Source organism: Camelus bactrianus, chromosome 1 (assembly GCF_048773025.1).
Source record: "Camelus bactrianus isolate YW-2024 breed Bactrian camel chromosome 1, ASM4877302v1, whole genome shotgun sequence".
Taxonomy (NCBI): domain Eukaryota; kingdom Metazoa; phylum Chordata; class Mammalia; order Artiodactyla; family Camelidae; genus Camelus; species Camelus bactrianus.
This window is the reverse complement of record NC_133539.1, coordinates 103,123,258-103,140,084: the sequence shown is the minus strand read 5'-3', so window position 1 is coordinate 103,140,084 and position 16,827 is coordinate 103,123,258. Positions and strand designations below refer to the sequence as shown.

Below are 16,827 nucleotides of genomic sequence, written 5' to 3'. Positions count from 1 at the left end.
TTTTTACAGAGGAAGAAACTGAGGCATAGAGACATTAAGTAACTTGCACAAGGTCACACAGCTGGTAAGTAGCAGAACTGGGATACCGACCCATGGGGTTTGGCTCTAGAGCTAATGGTCTTAACCATGGTGCCAAATTGCATCTCAGAGTTTTCTTGAGAAATAGGATTCCCTCATTAACTTCTACTGTACAATGTTTATGTTGGCAAGTGTTCATAATTTATAGGTTTTTAAAATTCTTCTTCATTTAACCATGTGTTTCAGATGACTTAAACAGCCTTTAAGATAGTTGGGTGATTAGACAGGAAGGACAAGACAGAATCACACAGCTTGGTTCAGAATCTTGTTCCTTAGCTTACTGTTATTTCATCTCTGTGGATCTCAGTTTCAGTGTCTGCTGTTGTGAGGATTAAATGGGTCATTGTCTATCAGAGACAGAGCAGAGGACCTGACAACATGATATAACATAAACGTTTCGATCCATTCCTCCATGCCCTTAGAGTTAGTAGAGGTAACCTTGGCAGACCTAAAAAATAATATAAGAAAACTTGGAAAGTGAATGTAGCATCTGACACATGAGTGTATCCCTTATTCCTAGTGAATTATTTGTCTTTATTGGATAATTATTAGATTTAATTTAGTGGCCTGTGTAACATAAATGGCATATTATTTTCATTTGTAATGAGTAAAGAGTGATTTTACGGTATACTGGGAATGGATATATTTCTTGAAAGAAGTATAGAATGTTATAGCTAGAGGGAAACTTAGAAGTCATATGGTCTACTAGGGGATTCCAAAACTAGAGAGGCTGCAGAATCATGTGGGGGAACACACTAAATCTATGTTCTTCAGTCCTGCCCTCAGAGATACTGTTTAAATAGATTGGGGTAAAGTCTGACAAGATATGCCAGGCTCAGGAGCTTACTGACATTATGCCTGTCCTTAAGACTGCTGGGAAGAGACAAACATAAATACCAGTATAAAATGAAAATGCTGCTTTAAAGATTATATACAAGGTACTTTGGATCATGACTGAGTTGGTGCTTGCAAGGAGTCAGGAAACTTGAGTTGTATGAACTTTTTGTATATTTTGGAAATTAACCACTTATCAGTATGTTGTTTGTAAATAAGTATCTTCTCCCATTCAGTAGGCTGCCTTTTCATTTTGTTAATGGTTTCCTTTGCTGTGTAAAAGCTTTTAAGTTTGAGTAGGTGCCTTTTTTTTTTTTTCTTTTGTTTCCCTTGCCTATGGAGACAGATCCAAACATGTATTACGAAGGCTGAGCAGAGAGCATTCTGCTTATGTTTTCTTCTAGGAGCTTTACGGTTTCAGGTTTTTGTAGAATATATGAGAAAGTAGTCCAGTTTGATTCTTTTGACACAGGTAAAGGACATTTTGAGCATGAATTGCTTGAGTAGATACAACTTTTCTAAAGATAATTATGGGTTTTTCTGAAGAAAGATTTGGAAGGAGAATGACTAGAAGTTGTCTTTCTGTCAGCAACTTTTATAATTTAACACTTACTATGAACCTTAATGATTATCAGCTTTTACCTCTATCAGGAATTTAGCATATTTTTACTGTTCCACATAACACTCCGTGTATGAGGCTTTTGCCTCTGTTAATTTATTTGCTAAGGATACGTCTTCAGTAGTATTAACATATCAAAAGATAGGATTCTTATAGTGCCTCAGTTATTTCTGTCCCTTTACAAAAGGATGTGTTAATTTTCAGTCACACAGTGTAAAAGCATACTGTGTGTTCACCACATTAATAACATCTAGTGCTATCTTTTTTTGTTATACTATCTTAGTAATTTCCATTTTTTGATTACTAGGGAAATATTTTTCTCTGTGTATACTAGTGTTAACTACTGGGTAAATTTCAGTATTAATTTTTTAATTACCTATCTCTTCATTTCTTACCATCATATTCTCAAGTAAAAGTGCCAGGTAGTTTTAAGTGAATAAATATTTTAAAAAGCAGGGTTATTATTTTTACAAAGAGACGAGCCTTATAATCTTTCTCAGATGAAAATTAATTCACTGCTTTTGATGTTTGCCTTTTACATGAATGTTTCATTAGTGTGCTCTTCAAGCTAATGTTCACCTGAGTAATACCCACTGTAGCTAATTTTGGTTCTTCTATCTTATACAAGAACTAATATCGTGTTTTTAAAAACTAAGTCATGAAGTTTGTGGTGTTCTCAATAAATATTGCTCATCTTGATACTGAAATTGAATTACATGTACTCTTTAAAAGTTTAGTAATGTTAAATTAAAGCTTTTAGTTTTGGACTAAATTTTTAAAATTAAAATTATAATAGCATACATAATCACTCTTGGAAAACTCTATTTACCTTTAAGCTCATAATGTCTAAATTTTCTTCAAAGCCAGTCTTTTCAATAGTTGTCTAAAGCAATTATTGTATCCTTACTGTCCTAATTTTATCAAGTTCCCTACTAGTATGACACGGCTTTGTTCTGAGCACTCACAGTCTAAATAAATGATTTCTTTTCCGAAGTGACCCAATAAAGCTATCATTGGTTAAGAGAGAAATGTATTTCTTCCCTTTCTCACCCATTTGAGCCTTCTGATTGTAAAAGTTCTCTGTTTTCTTCTGTCAGAATTTTGCAAGGGGGCCAAGTGAGGGAAGCATAAGACTTTGTAAAGCCCCACATGCTAGTTAAATGCACAGAATTCAGGCATATAGGACCTCTCTATGCCAAGTAGTAGCTTGGGGTTACTAGCTTGAGGTGTGCCTAAAAATTTTGGCACATCTCTTCTACTTAATTAGCTGGCTCACTTTAGTGGACAAGAGAGGCTTGGCCACTTGCCTGCTGCTCCCATTTTGTGTCATTGATGGTTGGCATATGTTATGTTGGCAGGCTTGAGGCAATTTGGAATTTTTTTTTGAAGCTGGATTTAATTAATTATATAAATTTGACCTGTTTACATTCAAGGAAGGATTATTTCTAGACACTAGTTTTTGTGTCTTAAAAGTAATTAATGCATATAGTAAAGAAAAATCAAAGGAGTATGAAGTGAGAAAGTCTGCCTTCCACACCCCTTAGTCCCATAGATGAACACTGTTAATGACTTCTTGCATAAACTTCCAGACATTTCCTGTGTGTGTTAAACCTTATCTGTATGACAATATATATCTGACCTACCCTTTTAAAAATAGCTGTTATAATACTGTTCCACACCCTGCTTGTTTGCTTAATGTTTTGTAGACACCCTTTTGTGCCAGCACATACAGGTGTACTTCATTCTGTTTTAACAGCAATATTTTGGATGTTCTAAATCCTTTATATACATGCATCTTTGTGTACTTCCTATTGGCTACATTCATAGGGATAAAATTGCTGGGTCAAAAGAGTAATGTTAAGTTTTTCTCCAGATTTGTATGCCAATTTAAACACCAAGAATTTATGAAAAGTACCTATTCCCCAGATTTTGAAGGAGTATTGTGGGAGAATGAAATTAGGCTTGAATAAAGCTCCTAAATGCACTACACATGTCTAAATTACAAAAGATACTCATATAAGTATTAGACCCTCTCATTTGACTTACATGCATAATTTTTTTCTTATAATAGACCCAAAATGAAAGAAAATTGATCACCTTAGCAAAAGAGATTAGGGCAGTCCTAGAGGAAGAAATGCTATCCTTTAAGAATTAGTTTAAAATTGGTTGCAAAAATCAAATGAAATGCTTTATGTCATAATGGCTTTATATTTGTAAACTTTAAGAAGCTATAAATAAAAGCATTTATTTCCCTTTCAGTTTTAGCAAGGAATTTTCCTTTCATCCCTTGCAAATTAGGCCTTTTCTTAAATCTCCATGTCTCTGCCTTTACACCAACAATGTCCCCCACAGACCTGGTCCAGATTCAAGGAATGTACCATCCGACACTCACGGTGCTGGCATGATAAGAATGGCTGCTTGTTAGGCAACTGGACTTTTGATGTTTTAAAACTGTTGGAATATCTCACACAGATGGAATAAAAGGCATAGCATGTGGATTGTATGTCTTCTTCCTTTTGTTGCCTGGTCATTTAATATTTAATATCTTGTTTTCCTGATAATTTTAATGAATGCCTGTGTAATATATTCCACAGATTTCAATGGGACAGATGTTACAAGATTTTGGAAAATTTCTTGGGATGTTTCTTCTTGTTCTTTTTTCTTTCACAATTGGACTGACACAACTGTACGATAAAGGCTATACTCCAAAAGAACAGAAGGACTGTGTCGGCATCTTCTGCGAACAGCAAAGCAATGATACCTTCCACTCGTGAGTGTCTTTTAAATTTGTAGTAAATATATTTCCGTCTTTCTGTCCTGTTATGTATGAATTCATACTTACAGAAATAGAACTTCAGACTTTCTTTAAGAAATTCACTTTTGATAAGAGATACTTATTTTCCATGAATCATTTGATGGTCATCTTTACATGTAGAATCTTAAATAATTAATAGACCTGAGTTATTTATTCATTGTCTCCTCGACTACAGTCTGTCTTAACAGGGGAACTCTTGCATTTTGTGCACCGTTAGCATTTTGGGAAGGACAGTTCTTTGTGGGTCCTCTATATGCATTGCAAGATATAGAGCATCTCTGCCCCTTAAGTATTCACCGTCAGTAGCAATTCTCAGTCATTGTTACAACCAAGACACTCTCATCTCACATTTCAGTACTTCCTAGGAGATCATTAGAATTGAGATTATTAAAGCTTCATGAACAACTTTTTTCTCTAATTTATTGTATCATAAGGAATTGAACAACCAATTGTGAGGCAGGCAAAATACCTCTCCTCAAAAGAGAAAGCATGAAAGGGGGACTGTGCACTGGGGAGAGGGTTGCAGTATCTCAGCATCCCATCCTTCCTAGCTTGCAAACCAGAAGCCCAGGAGTCCCTAACATCTGCCTTTAATCCCTTGCCTCCAGCCATCAGCCAGGCCCTGCCTGTCCTGTTTCCCATCTGTCCCCTCCCTGCCTTGGTGCAGGCTTTCTCCTCTCTGCCCCGTACCAGCCTCCCCCTCATCTCCAGGTTCATTTCACTTGTCACATCTTCTCTGCCCTGACACCTATTCATCCTTCAGATCTGGGCTCAAATGCCCCTTCCTCGGGGAAGCTCTGCCTGAACCCCCTGTGGAAGTGGGGTATCCTTGTTCCGTTCTCACAGCCCCTGTGAGAATTCTGGGGGGAAAAAACTCATTTTTAAATAAAATAATGGAAAAGGGATAGGGAATTACACATTTGTTGTGTTTCTATTAGGTATCACCTATTCTCCAGTTTAATGAATAAGATTAAATGAGTAATAAATATTTATCTAACACCTTCAGTATACCAGACGCTGTTCTAACTGCTAAGTGAATGAAATATAAATGAACAAAACTACCCTTGTGGAGTTTATTTTCTAGTAAGGTGATACAGGAAATAAAAAGAGAAATAAAATAAGTAGTATATCACACGTGATAAGGGCCTATAGCCCAAATAAAGCTTGGGCCAGGGAGTTTTTGTGTGAGAGAGTGTAGTTTTAGATGGAAGGCTATGGAAGGCCTCACAAGAGATGGACATATATATATGATATAAAATTTAAAGCTAGTCAAGGATCAAGCCATGAATTTATCTGCAGAAAGAGCATTGGCAGTTTCCAGAGAATGGCAAAGGCAAACACCTAAGATGAGAGTGTGGTTGGCATGTTCAAAGAAGAGCTAGGAGGCCAGTGTGGATGGTGTGTAGGAATCAGAGGGAGAGCTGTAGGAGATGAAGTCAGGAAGGTAATGGGGAATAAAGCAGATCAAGATGGTGGAGTTAGAGGACGTGGAGCTCACTTCCTGCCAGGAACACATTAGGAATAGATCTACGTGTGAAACAGCTCTCACTGAAAGCTAGCTGGAAACTGTCAGAAGGACTCCTCTACAACCAAGACTGTAAGAAATATAGCACACGTAATCTGGTAGGATGGGAAGAAAGTGATCAGGTCAGGACCTGTGCCCCTGGGAGGGGACTCAACGGAAAGGGGAGATTGCATGGGTAGACATCTGCCCTGGGGAATGAGCGAGTCAAGCTCACTGGGCACATAGGAGACCAGCCCCCTCAGGTGGTTGGAGAACCACTGGGACAGATGATAGGCTGGAGAAGCCTGGACTCCACTTATGAGGAGCATGAGTGCTGGCTTGCCCCGAAGCAGGGTGGAGAGAGGTCTGCCCTAGTGACTTCCAGGTTTCCTGTGACTGCCTCGCCATGGCCCCCAGCCCAAGCTGAGCAAATATCCCAGCCCTGCTCATTCCACATCACAGTCCAGCATTGGATCTAGGGCATCCAGGACTTTGGGATGCAGAGGCAACTCAGTCCTGAGGCATGGCCCAGGTGGGGTGGTGGCCGTGTTGGCGCTTACTCCAGCAGCGCCCCAGAAACAGCCCAGACATTTGACAGTAGTACAGCTGTTGGGTTTCCTGCGACCAACTTGCTATGTGTCCAGCCTAGGCTGAATGAACACTCTAGCCCCAGTCAATCCATGCCACAGCCCAGCACTAGATGTGGAGTGGCCACGGGGTGGCCATGACTGGAGATAAGACACAACGTGGGCTGCGTCTGAGCAGAGCTGCAGATACCTATACAGGCAATGCATCAGACCACCGTAAGTGCACAAGCCCTACTTGCTTCAGCAAATCCTCTCGTTTGGGGCAAGATCCCAGTGTGGGGAGAAGGAAAAGCACACAATTTAAAGAAACAGAGCCAGCTTGAGCCGTACCCTCAGGGCTCCCACTCCAGCAACTTGGGAGCAGACCCCACCCCTGACCTCAGGGTGGTGATGGCCACTGAGCAGAGAGGATGTCCCACCTCATACCCTGGAATCTCTGGCTCCTTCCTTTCTAGCCACACCCCCTGCCAAGATTTTAGCTGGCAGCACACCCTGAGGAAAGACCGGATCAAATTCAGCCCTCCCACCAAAGGCATTAGGTACCCACAGTCTGCACAGGGATGCTCCCACATAGGAACACACCTTCAAGACCACAATAGCTGTTTCACCTGAAGTCATAGAGGCATAGAAAATTAAGTAGAATGAAAAGGCAGAGGAACTATTTGAAAAAGCAAGAGAAAAACCTTCAAAAAATAATGAAATAGAAATATACATTTTACCAGGTAAAGTATTCAAATCATTGGTAATAAAAATGGTAACTAAATTAGGGAAGAGGATAGATCTAAACAAATAATATTTTAACAAGGAACTAGAAAATATAAAAAAGACCCAATCAAAAATAGATAATTCAATATCTTGAATAAAAAACATTCTGAATAGCAGACTGAGTGACACAGAAGAACACATGAGTGATCTGGAGGGTAGAATAACAGAAATGACCCAATCACCTAGCAGAAAGAAAGACAAATGGAATAAAAAAAATGCAGTCTACGAGATCTCTAGGATAACATTAAACACACCAACATTCACATAATGGGGGTTCCAGAAGGAGGAGAGAGAGAGAAAGGGATCCGAAATGTATTTGAAGAAATTATGGCTGAAAACTTTCCAAATCTAAAGAAAGAAACAGATACCCAGGTACAGGAAGTACAGAGGGTCCCAAACAAGATGAACCCAAACAGACCCACACCAAGACATACCATTAATTAAAATTGCAAAAACAGTATGGAGGTTCCTCAAGAAACTAAAAATGGAACTACCATATGATCCCAGCAATTCTACTCCTTGCTATATATCTAGAAAAAATGAAAACACTAATTCAAAAAGATACATGCACCCCAATGTTCATAGCAGCACTACTTATAATAGCCAAAATGTGGAAGCAAATGAATGGCACATCAACAGATGAATGGATTAAGAAGATGGAATACACACACACACACACACACACACACACACACACACACACACACACACACACACAACAGAATATCACAAGCCATTAAAAAAAAAAAGAATGAAATTCTGCCATTTGCAGCTATGTGCATGTACCTAAATAATAGTGCCTAGTGGAATAAGTCAAAGAAAAACAAATACCTTATGATGTCACTTATATGTGAAATCTAAAAAATAATACAAATGAATATATATGCAGAACAGAAACAGACTTACAGATACAGAAAGCAAACTCGTGGTTACCAAAGGGGAGAGGGAATTGGGGAGGGACACATTATGAATATGGGATTAACAGGTACAAACTCCTATGTGTAAAATAGATAAGCACCAAGGATATACTGTATTGCACAGGGAATTATAGCTGTTATCCTGTAATAATTTATAATGGAGTATAATCTGCAAAAATTCTGAATCACTATGTTGTACACCTGAAGCTAACATAATATTATAAATCAACTATACTTCAGTTGAAAGGAAGGAAGGAAAGAAGGAAGGAAGGAAAGAAAAAAAGAAGGAAGGAAGGAAAAGAAAAGAAAAGAAAGGTAATGAGATCATGTAGGACTCTGTTGGCCTGTGAATGGACTTTGGGCTTTTGCGATTGAGAGCCATTTGAAGTTTTTGAGCAAAGGAGTGGGAAAATCTGTAATTAAGTATTAACAAGATCACATAGGTTACTGTGTTGTGGAAAGACAGAAAAGCAGTAAGTGGTTAAACAGAAATAATTTATCTTTTGAGTTTATTTCTTTGTTTAAGGCATATCTGTGATGTTGGGTCCAACTTCATTTATTTTATAAAATATTAATCCTGGGTTATCAATGTATCCCTTAGGTAATAATGATATAAATGAATTCTTCACTTTTGCTACTTATTTTCTTTAAGTTCTTTTTAAACAGATGTATAATTATCTTCACAGGTTCATTGGCACTTGCTTTGCTTTGTTCTGGTATATTTTCTCCTTAGCACATGTGGCAATCTTTGTCACAAGATTTAGCTATGGAGAAGAACTGCAGTCCTTTGTGGGAGCCGTGATTGTTGGGACGTACAATGTCGTGGTTGTGATTGTGCTCACCAAGCTGCTGGTGGCAATGCTTCACAAAAGTTTTCAGTTGATAGCAGTAAGTGTTCGTTTGTTTAAAACCTTTATATTCTCTCCAGATCATAACCAAATGTATGTAGTAGGTAAGGCAACCAAAGATGTAAAAGAATTAAGAATTAGTATTATTTTAAAATTAAATAAAGATTTTTTAAAATGTAAGTAATGGATATTAACTGCAAGTCTTGAACCAAATTTTTATCTGCAAAGTGTGGAAACATTTGAACAATTTTGAACAATCTCTCTCCACTGGCCCCCACTGTGTGTGTGTGTGTGTGTGTGTGTGCGCATGTGTGCCAATTCATATCTTGTGTTACTTTTTCATTTGCCTCTTACAGAATCATGAAGACAAAGAATGGAAGTTTGCTCGAGCAAAGTTGTGGCTTAGCTACTTCGATGACAAATGTACATTACCCCCACCTTTCAATATCATTCCTTCGCCCAAGACTATCTGCTATATGATTAGCAGCCTCAGTAAGTGGATTTGCTCTCATACATCAAAAGGCAAGGTTAAACGGCAGAACAGTTTAAAGGTAAGAAGGTAGCTGTTCGATCATGTAACATGGTAATTTAAACAATTCCTAATCTCAGATGTTTCCTAAAGCATAATATGCAGGTCTCTTAAGGGCTGGAACTGTCTTGTTTTTGTTTTTTTTCACTCCTGTATCCTTAATACATGGCATAGTATCTAACATAAAGTAAGGATTCAATAAATATTTATTGAGAATGAGAGATAGAGCTGCATTTTTTTTCACAAACTCTCATCTAACAGTTTTAAAACATGGAAAATATTTAGAATACCTGGTCTGTCATCATAAATAAAGAGTGATTCCTAGAGTCAGTGCATATATTTCTGGTTCTTATTGAAAGTTGTTTGATATATGAATAATTCAATACATGTTGCTATAAACCAGGACTTGGCAAACTTTTTCTGTAAAGGACCAGATAAGAAATATTTTAGACTTTGTGGGCCGTGACAAAATTGTAGATATTATGTGGGTAGTAATATAATGAGAGAGAAAACAAATTTCCAAAAATTTTTATTGGTAAAATTAAAAATATAACAATAATGGAGTAATAATTATTTTTATAATACAGGTCTGTTAATGAAAAGAATGGAATTCCATTTTGGGGGGGATAACATTTTGTTTAACTGGGGTTCAAAGTTAGTGTTCCCTATCATCAAATGATTACAAATGTTCATCTGTAAAAGCCATTCTTAGCTCACAGGCCATCAAAAACAGGAAGTGGGCCACATTGGCTTGTGGGTCATAGTTTGCTAATCCCTACTATAAAGTGAGGATTTAAAAATTTTTTTATTTATTATTTATTTTGGGGAGAGGTAATTAGACTTATGTATTTTTAATGGAGATAATGGGGATTGAACCCAGGACCTTGTGCCTGCTAAGCATGCACTCTACCACTGAGCTCTACCCTCCCCTGCTAAACTGAGGATTTTTAAATCAAGAGAAACATACAGGTAAATGAATAAAACAAATATGGAGGGCATATTTATTTTAAACACGTGTTAAATATTATTTTGTAATAAGTAGTGGCAAAAATATAGTCTAATACAGTGTAACAAGATATGTGTTTGTATCTGTAAATTTTTTTAAATTCACCTTGTTTAAATATTTTCTGTGCACATTGTTAGTATTATATTATTTTGTTTTGAAGGAATGGAGAAATTTGAAACAAAAGAGAGATGAAAACTACCAAAAAGTGATGTGCTGTTTAGTGCATCGTTACTTGACTTCCATGAGACAAAAGATGCAAAGTACAGATCAGGCAACTGTGGAAAATCTAAATGAACTGCGCCAAGATCTGTCAAAATTCCGAAATGAAATAAGAGATTTACTTGGCTTTCGGACTTCTAAATATGCTATGTTTTATCCAAGAAATTAGCCATTTTCTAAATCATGTAGAGAATAATTTTCAATAATAAATCTGAAGCACTGCATTTGCATAACTTGCAATTAAGTTAATAAGATATACATTAAAATAATTATGTGAAAGCCATTCTTTAAAATATTTATAGCATAAATATGTGTTATGTAAAATATGTATATAGAATTCGTTTTTTTTAAACCCTCTGTTAGTGGCTTTTGCAGGAGTAAAACAGATTAAGTAATAGATTTTGTTAGCATGCTGCTTCATTTTCTTATTTGAAGAGTGCTTTAACAGTTTTTTCTTTTTATGCTTAAGAAGGGCAGTTAGAAGTGTACACTTTCCAGAAGGATTTGTAAAAATGAAGATCAGCAAATGTGGACTGGTCTCCTTCCACAGGCTACACTTGAGATATAGAAGTCATTTTTTTTAAAATCTTTGTTTTAGGAGTACATATAATTCAGTATTTATTGTTTAGGAGTATAGTTTTACCTAAAATAGTAGTCTATTTTTCTTTTTTATTTTGTTATAATTTTAAGCAACAAAGATAAAACCCTAATGAATATTTGAATTTATTTATGTGTCTGTAAATTTAAATTCACTTCAATGTTTGTTATTGTAATATATTTACTTTTACATGGTTGTAATCACTTTATATTTTTAATTTTGCTTTTTTCACTTAATAGTATTTTATATATACATTTCCATATATTGATATAGTTCACGTATTTAAATTTTTATAGAATTATATAGTTTTTGAAAAATGTAGTAGACTTTTCATTCTGTAGCTATAGAGTATTTGATTATGTCTATAAGTTTGCACAACTATTTCTCTAAGATTAGGTATTTATTAGCTTTTAATTTTTCATTATCATAATAGTGGTAATTTTTTTTTAAGTTGGAGTGAATGTTCCTAGTTATCAAGCTAACTCAAAATAAGGATTTAGAAGATATTTCCTTATCATGTATGATCACAGACTGTTCTGTTTTTGTAAACATTGGTGGACCATTTAATGCAAGGATTTGTTTTATATTTGAGCTGAGGTTCTTGAGCTTATCTCCCAAATTATTTTCCACCAGATTTAATATAGCTTCTATAAAAGTGACTTCATGCTTATTTGTGGCTCATTCTTGATACTTAGGATGAAAAGCACTGATTTTTTAAATTAGAGAATAAAATATGTATTTAAATTTTTTCCCTGTGTTCATATAAGGGATATAGTTAACATTTTTTCATATTGCTTGTATATTCTTGCAGCATTTCCAGTTAAGAGTTATTAGGTGTATCATTATCTTCTTAACTGAATGTCAGATGGTCTTAAGGCCACAGGGTGCAGGTAGCCCTTGGTCTGTAAGCACCACCGATCCAGGGATCATTGTTGAAATATGTTAGTATTGTGTTTCATCTTACTTTTAACTTTTTATTTTTTAATTTCCAACTTGTAAGTGTTCCCTTTTTTGGGCAAATTCTTATAAAAATGTTTATTGTAAAGTTATATATTTTGTCTATGATGGGATTATGCACTTCCCAATTGGGATTTTACATCAGGGTTTTTAGTCATTCTAAAAAAAAATACCTAATTATTAAATCAAAATATTTATAGAGTGCCTACTGTATGCATGAGTTACTTATAAGGTGTATTTTGAATGACAGCATATTGTGAGAAAAAAGGTAAATAAAACTTGACATTAGATTATAAATTGACAGTCTGTTCATTGTATTATTATATACTCTTACACTTTTTATTGCTATAATTCACATACCATAAAATTTACTCTTTTAAAGTATACAGTTTAGTGCTTTTTTCAAATTATGGCAACGAAGGGCTAAAATGCAAAATATCAACATCAGACCCCTTTGTACCCCTTCATACCTCCAATGGCAGTCACATTTAACACTTTTAGCTATTTCTTCATATATTTATAAATACTATGTTTTGAAGTAATACGTATACACAAAGACTTGTATGTGAATGTTTATGGCAGCTTTATTCATGATCTCAAATTGAAAACAACCAAATGCCCATGAACTGGTGAATGGATAAAACAGTTGTACCTCTGTGCAATGGAAATCAGCTCAGCGATAAAAAAGAGTTGTATCCGTCAGAGTTCAGTCAGAGAAGCAGAGCCACTAGGATGTTTGCAGGCACACATGTATGTGTGTACAGTGATTTGTTGACAGGGATTTGACATTACACAGTTATTAAAGTTGGTTAAGCAGACTCTAAGGCTGTTGATTTTGCATCTAATACTAGAGCTTGACGTTCACCAGGTAGGCTTTTGGGAGGGGAAGAGAAGGGTCAACTGGAAGAAACACAGAGAAGCTGGAACGCATGAGGATGGACTGAGATCCATGCCCCTTCTCACTGTCTCCATCCTTGATGATGTGGGTGTCCCGTGGGAGAAGTTGCCCTGTGCTCCGTTGCTAACTACACGAGTGGCCCAGGAATCAGAGACACTGAAGGACGATCCAAGGAAAGATGGAATGATTATAGTCCTGCCTGCTGCCCCACTCCAACAAGTTGAGCCAGCAGGTAAGTTTCAACATGTGTGAACTATGAAAAAAGCTGAAGTGGCTGCTGCTTCCTAAAAACATTCCACTGACATGTGTCTTGTGGCCCACCCTAACTGGAAACATACAAGGGAGAGAATGCTAAGAAACATAATTCAGTTTGACCCAGGCACAAACTGCTGATGGATGCAATGCCATAGATGAATCTTAATAGTATGCTAAGTGAGGAAGCTTGTCACAGAAAGCTACTTACTGTATGATTTCATTTATAGGACATCCTAGAAAAAACAAAACAGTAGAAACCAAAATCAGATCGTTAGTTGCCAGGACCTGGTGGTGGGAGGAGACTGATTGCACAACTCTTCAAACTGTACATTTAAAAAGGGTGAATTTTGGCTCACACAGGCACCTCTCGTCTGTGTGGCCACTGTTGTTGCCTGTAGCAGCATACCTATTAAACTTTTCTAAACTTAAAAAAAAAGTGAATTTTAATGTATTCATTTCAATTATGCTTCAGGAAACCTGACAAAAATACATAATGCTACAACATTCTAAGATAAAGAAATAAGAAAATGACAGTGGAGTTTTATGATTTATTACCACCCCAGAAGAAAACAGTGATACGCAAGCCCGTTGCTATTACAACAGTCAGGTCAAGTACAGTAATGAATGCCAAGGTGAAGAATTTTGTACTTTTCAAAACTGTTAGCTATTCTAGGTTCTTTGCTTTTTCATGTAAATTTTGGAATCTGTCCATCAATGTCTTGAAAAAAAAAAACTCGTAGGGATTTTAATTGGAATTGCACTGAAATTGATTTTTTGGTTTTCCTCAGAAAATACATTTATAAAATATAAAATAAGCTGAGGTTATAGGCCCTAGAGAGTCTAATTATTCAAAATTACACCAAGAAAATATTAATAGCGCCAGGGTAATGGCTACTCTGAATCTCTCATTTGTAAGTAAATTTGTTAGCTTTCTGGCATCACTGCCCCATTTGTAAACATGTTGTTTCTTGAAGATATACTTAGACATGACAATGACAGTGTTTCTCTTCCTTTGGTTATTTCACACTATTTTTTCTTTTCCTGCTTCCCCTGCCCCTAGTTTAAAATAAATACTTCGAATACAGAAATCAAAACTAAGAAAAATTTTATGTGTTAGTTGCATGCTTTAAAAATAACTCTTTAAGAGATATGATTTCAGATGTAAATTAAATTACAGTGATACAAGAGGCAAAACAGCATGTTTGGGTAGGAGGTAAATGTATGTTTCAAAAAAGAACTGTTTCAGCCAGATAATGACAGGCTCCTTCAACCTGCTACCAGCAATCTAGAGGTTTCTCTCTCACTCTCTCTCTCTCTCCATTAGAAAGACTATTGAATCAATCCTTTCAGTTTTAGGTAAAATTATTCTCATTGAAGGATATTAAAACGATCAAGTGCCATTTGAAAAGAGTTTTGAGGAAGAAAATTTACTAGCCACCTCATTCACTCAGAAATTAAAGCAGTTCTGGAGGATAATTCAGCTCCATGTTTTAAAACTCATTTCACCCACTTTATTTTTCAGTGGAAGTAGCAAGAAATCACTGTATTTTCTATAATGATTGTTTTAACACAGAGGGCTTTTTTCTTTTTAAGCTATAAAACTAAACTAAGCATAGGAGGGAACAGTTCTCTTATTCTTCTCCATATCCTCAGCTTAAGTACAGTGTTGATGTTAAATGACACAAATTTGTTGAATGAAAATTTAGCCATTATCTGTTTGTGTAAATATCCTGGAATTGACATCCAATTGGTTAGCCATCGAACAACTGCAGGCTCTCGGTCCTATTTCATCAGGTTGGACTGGAAGACAACTCAGAGCACCTGCTTCAAACTTCTCATTTTATAGGTAAGAAAACTGACATTTTAAGTGATTTATCCAGGTTGTATAATGATTGACTTGAGATCTTGAACTCAATTTCCTGTTTGTATTAGGAAAGATATATTCCAAACCTTTGCTTTTTTGAATGAATTTCCCATTGTAGGTTCATCTTGGTCAGAGAACAGAATTTAAGATGTTCAGTTCCTGCTTTTCTAAGTGATTGTTTATTAAAGACTTTTAAGTTTATGACCAAGGTCAGAAGCAGAGACCAGTGAGATGAGCCAGAGTCAGGGGGAAAGGATGAGCAGTGAGGTCGCAAACATAAAAAAGCAGGAGTCACTCTTAGAAAATAAATAAGCCAGGCCATGGAGGGACAAAGGGTTTAGAAAGGAGAAACTGGTTAATTTTCTTTGTCACTTTAAATCCTTATCAATTTGGTTATTCAAGGATCTGGAAACAATTTAAACCTATACAGGATCTCAGAAAGAATTCATTTCAACTTCCTCATTTTACAGATAATGAAACTAAAATTCCCAGTGCTGCCCTGTGAAGGAGAATCCAAGTCTTTCTCCTCCTCATCCAGGATGCTCTTAATTGCATTGTTACTGTTAATACTAATTTCTTATCTGTGAAACAAATTGGTCAGCTGTGTAAAGTCGTACTTTGAGCTTGTAGATTTTCTTAATATACTTCTGAACTTAAAAGCTCCATCTCAGTGTTTAAATCTAACCTAATCTTACTATCATAATGCCATAGGGACATCCTTCAAGCAAAAGATACTGTTTCAAATTTACATCTGATCAAATTTTAGCCTTTTTAAACCTAATTGTTGACTTTGTTTTTAAGAGGAAAAAGCAAATGACAAAAACAAAATGTCAAAATTTTAAATAATAACTTTAAAATCCCTCAGAGAAACGTCTATATATATCCCAGAGGTGCCTCGTCTGCATACCTAACTGTACATCCATGTGTATATACCCCGATGCTTGCACTGCCACAGGCTCTATGTTAAAAAGGGACTGTTGGTGTGTGAATAATGACCCTCTGACCCTCGAATCCCTAATTCAAGATGCTTAGTTATAAAAAATAAAATTATATTTATTTTTTGTTTGGGGCTAGGACTAAGAGACAAACTTGTGAAACTATTAATTCTAATCACTTCCGCGCAGGTTGCTTCAAGTTTTCTATTTGGATAAACATATCATCTTTGCATTATAATAGTCTTGTTTCTTGCCTTTCCAATATCATTTATTTCTTTTTCTTGCCTAGCTACACTGACCAGACCTTCCAGTACAATTTTTAATAGAAATGGTGATTTTAAGCATTCTTACCACTGATCTTAAAAGAAATGCTTTCAATATTACACCATTAAATATGAGATTTGCTGCAAGTTTCTTTGTCAGCTTAAGGAAGTTCCCTTCTATTCATAGTTTGCTCAGGGTTTATTTTTGTCATGAATAAATGTTGAATTATATCAAGTGCTTCTGCATTATTAAGACCAAATGATTTTTCTTCTTTAATCTGTCATGAATAGGGCTTAACAGAACCTTTCCCCATTAACGGTTGATCTTTGTTTAGC

At 36.0% G+C, this 16,827-nt stretch overlaps 1 protein-coding gene across 7 annotated transcripts in view; it reads left to right on the top strand.

Annotated features, from left to right (window-relative positions):
• Positions 1 to 12,573, top strand: part of TRPC1 (transient receptor potential cation channel subfamily C member 1) — a 60,075-nt gene extending 47,502 nt beyond the window's left edge. For all 7 annotated transcript variants that reach the window (XM_010952239.3, XM_010952238.3, XM_074370147.1 and 4 more), the window contains 4 exons: positions 4,126 to 4,301; positions 8,806 to 9,007; positions 9,324 to 9,518; positions 10,663 to 12,573. In XM_010952239.3, the coding sequence (XP_010950541.1) occupies positions 4,126 to 4,301; positions 8,806 to 9,007; positions 9,324 to 9,518; positions 10,663 to 10,890 (801 nt within the window). In that variant the 3' untranslated portion in view covers positions 10,891 to 12,573. The remainder of the gene's footprint in view (positions 1 to 4,125; positions 4,302 to 8,805; positions 9,008 to 9,323; positions 9,519 to 10,662) is intronic.
• The last annotated feature ends 4,254 nt before the right edge of the window (positions 12,574 to 16,827 follow it).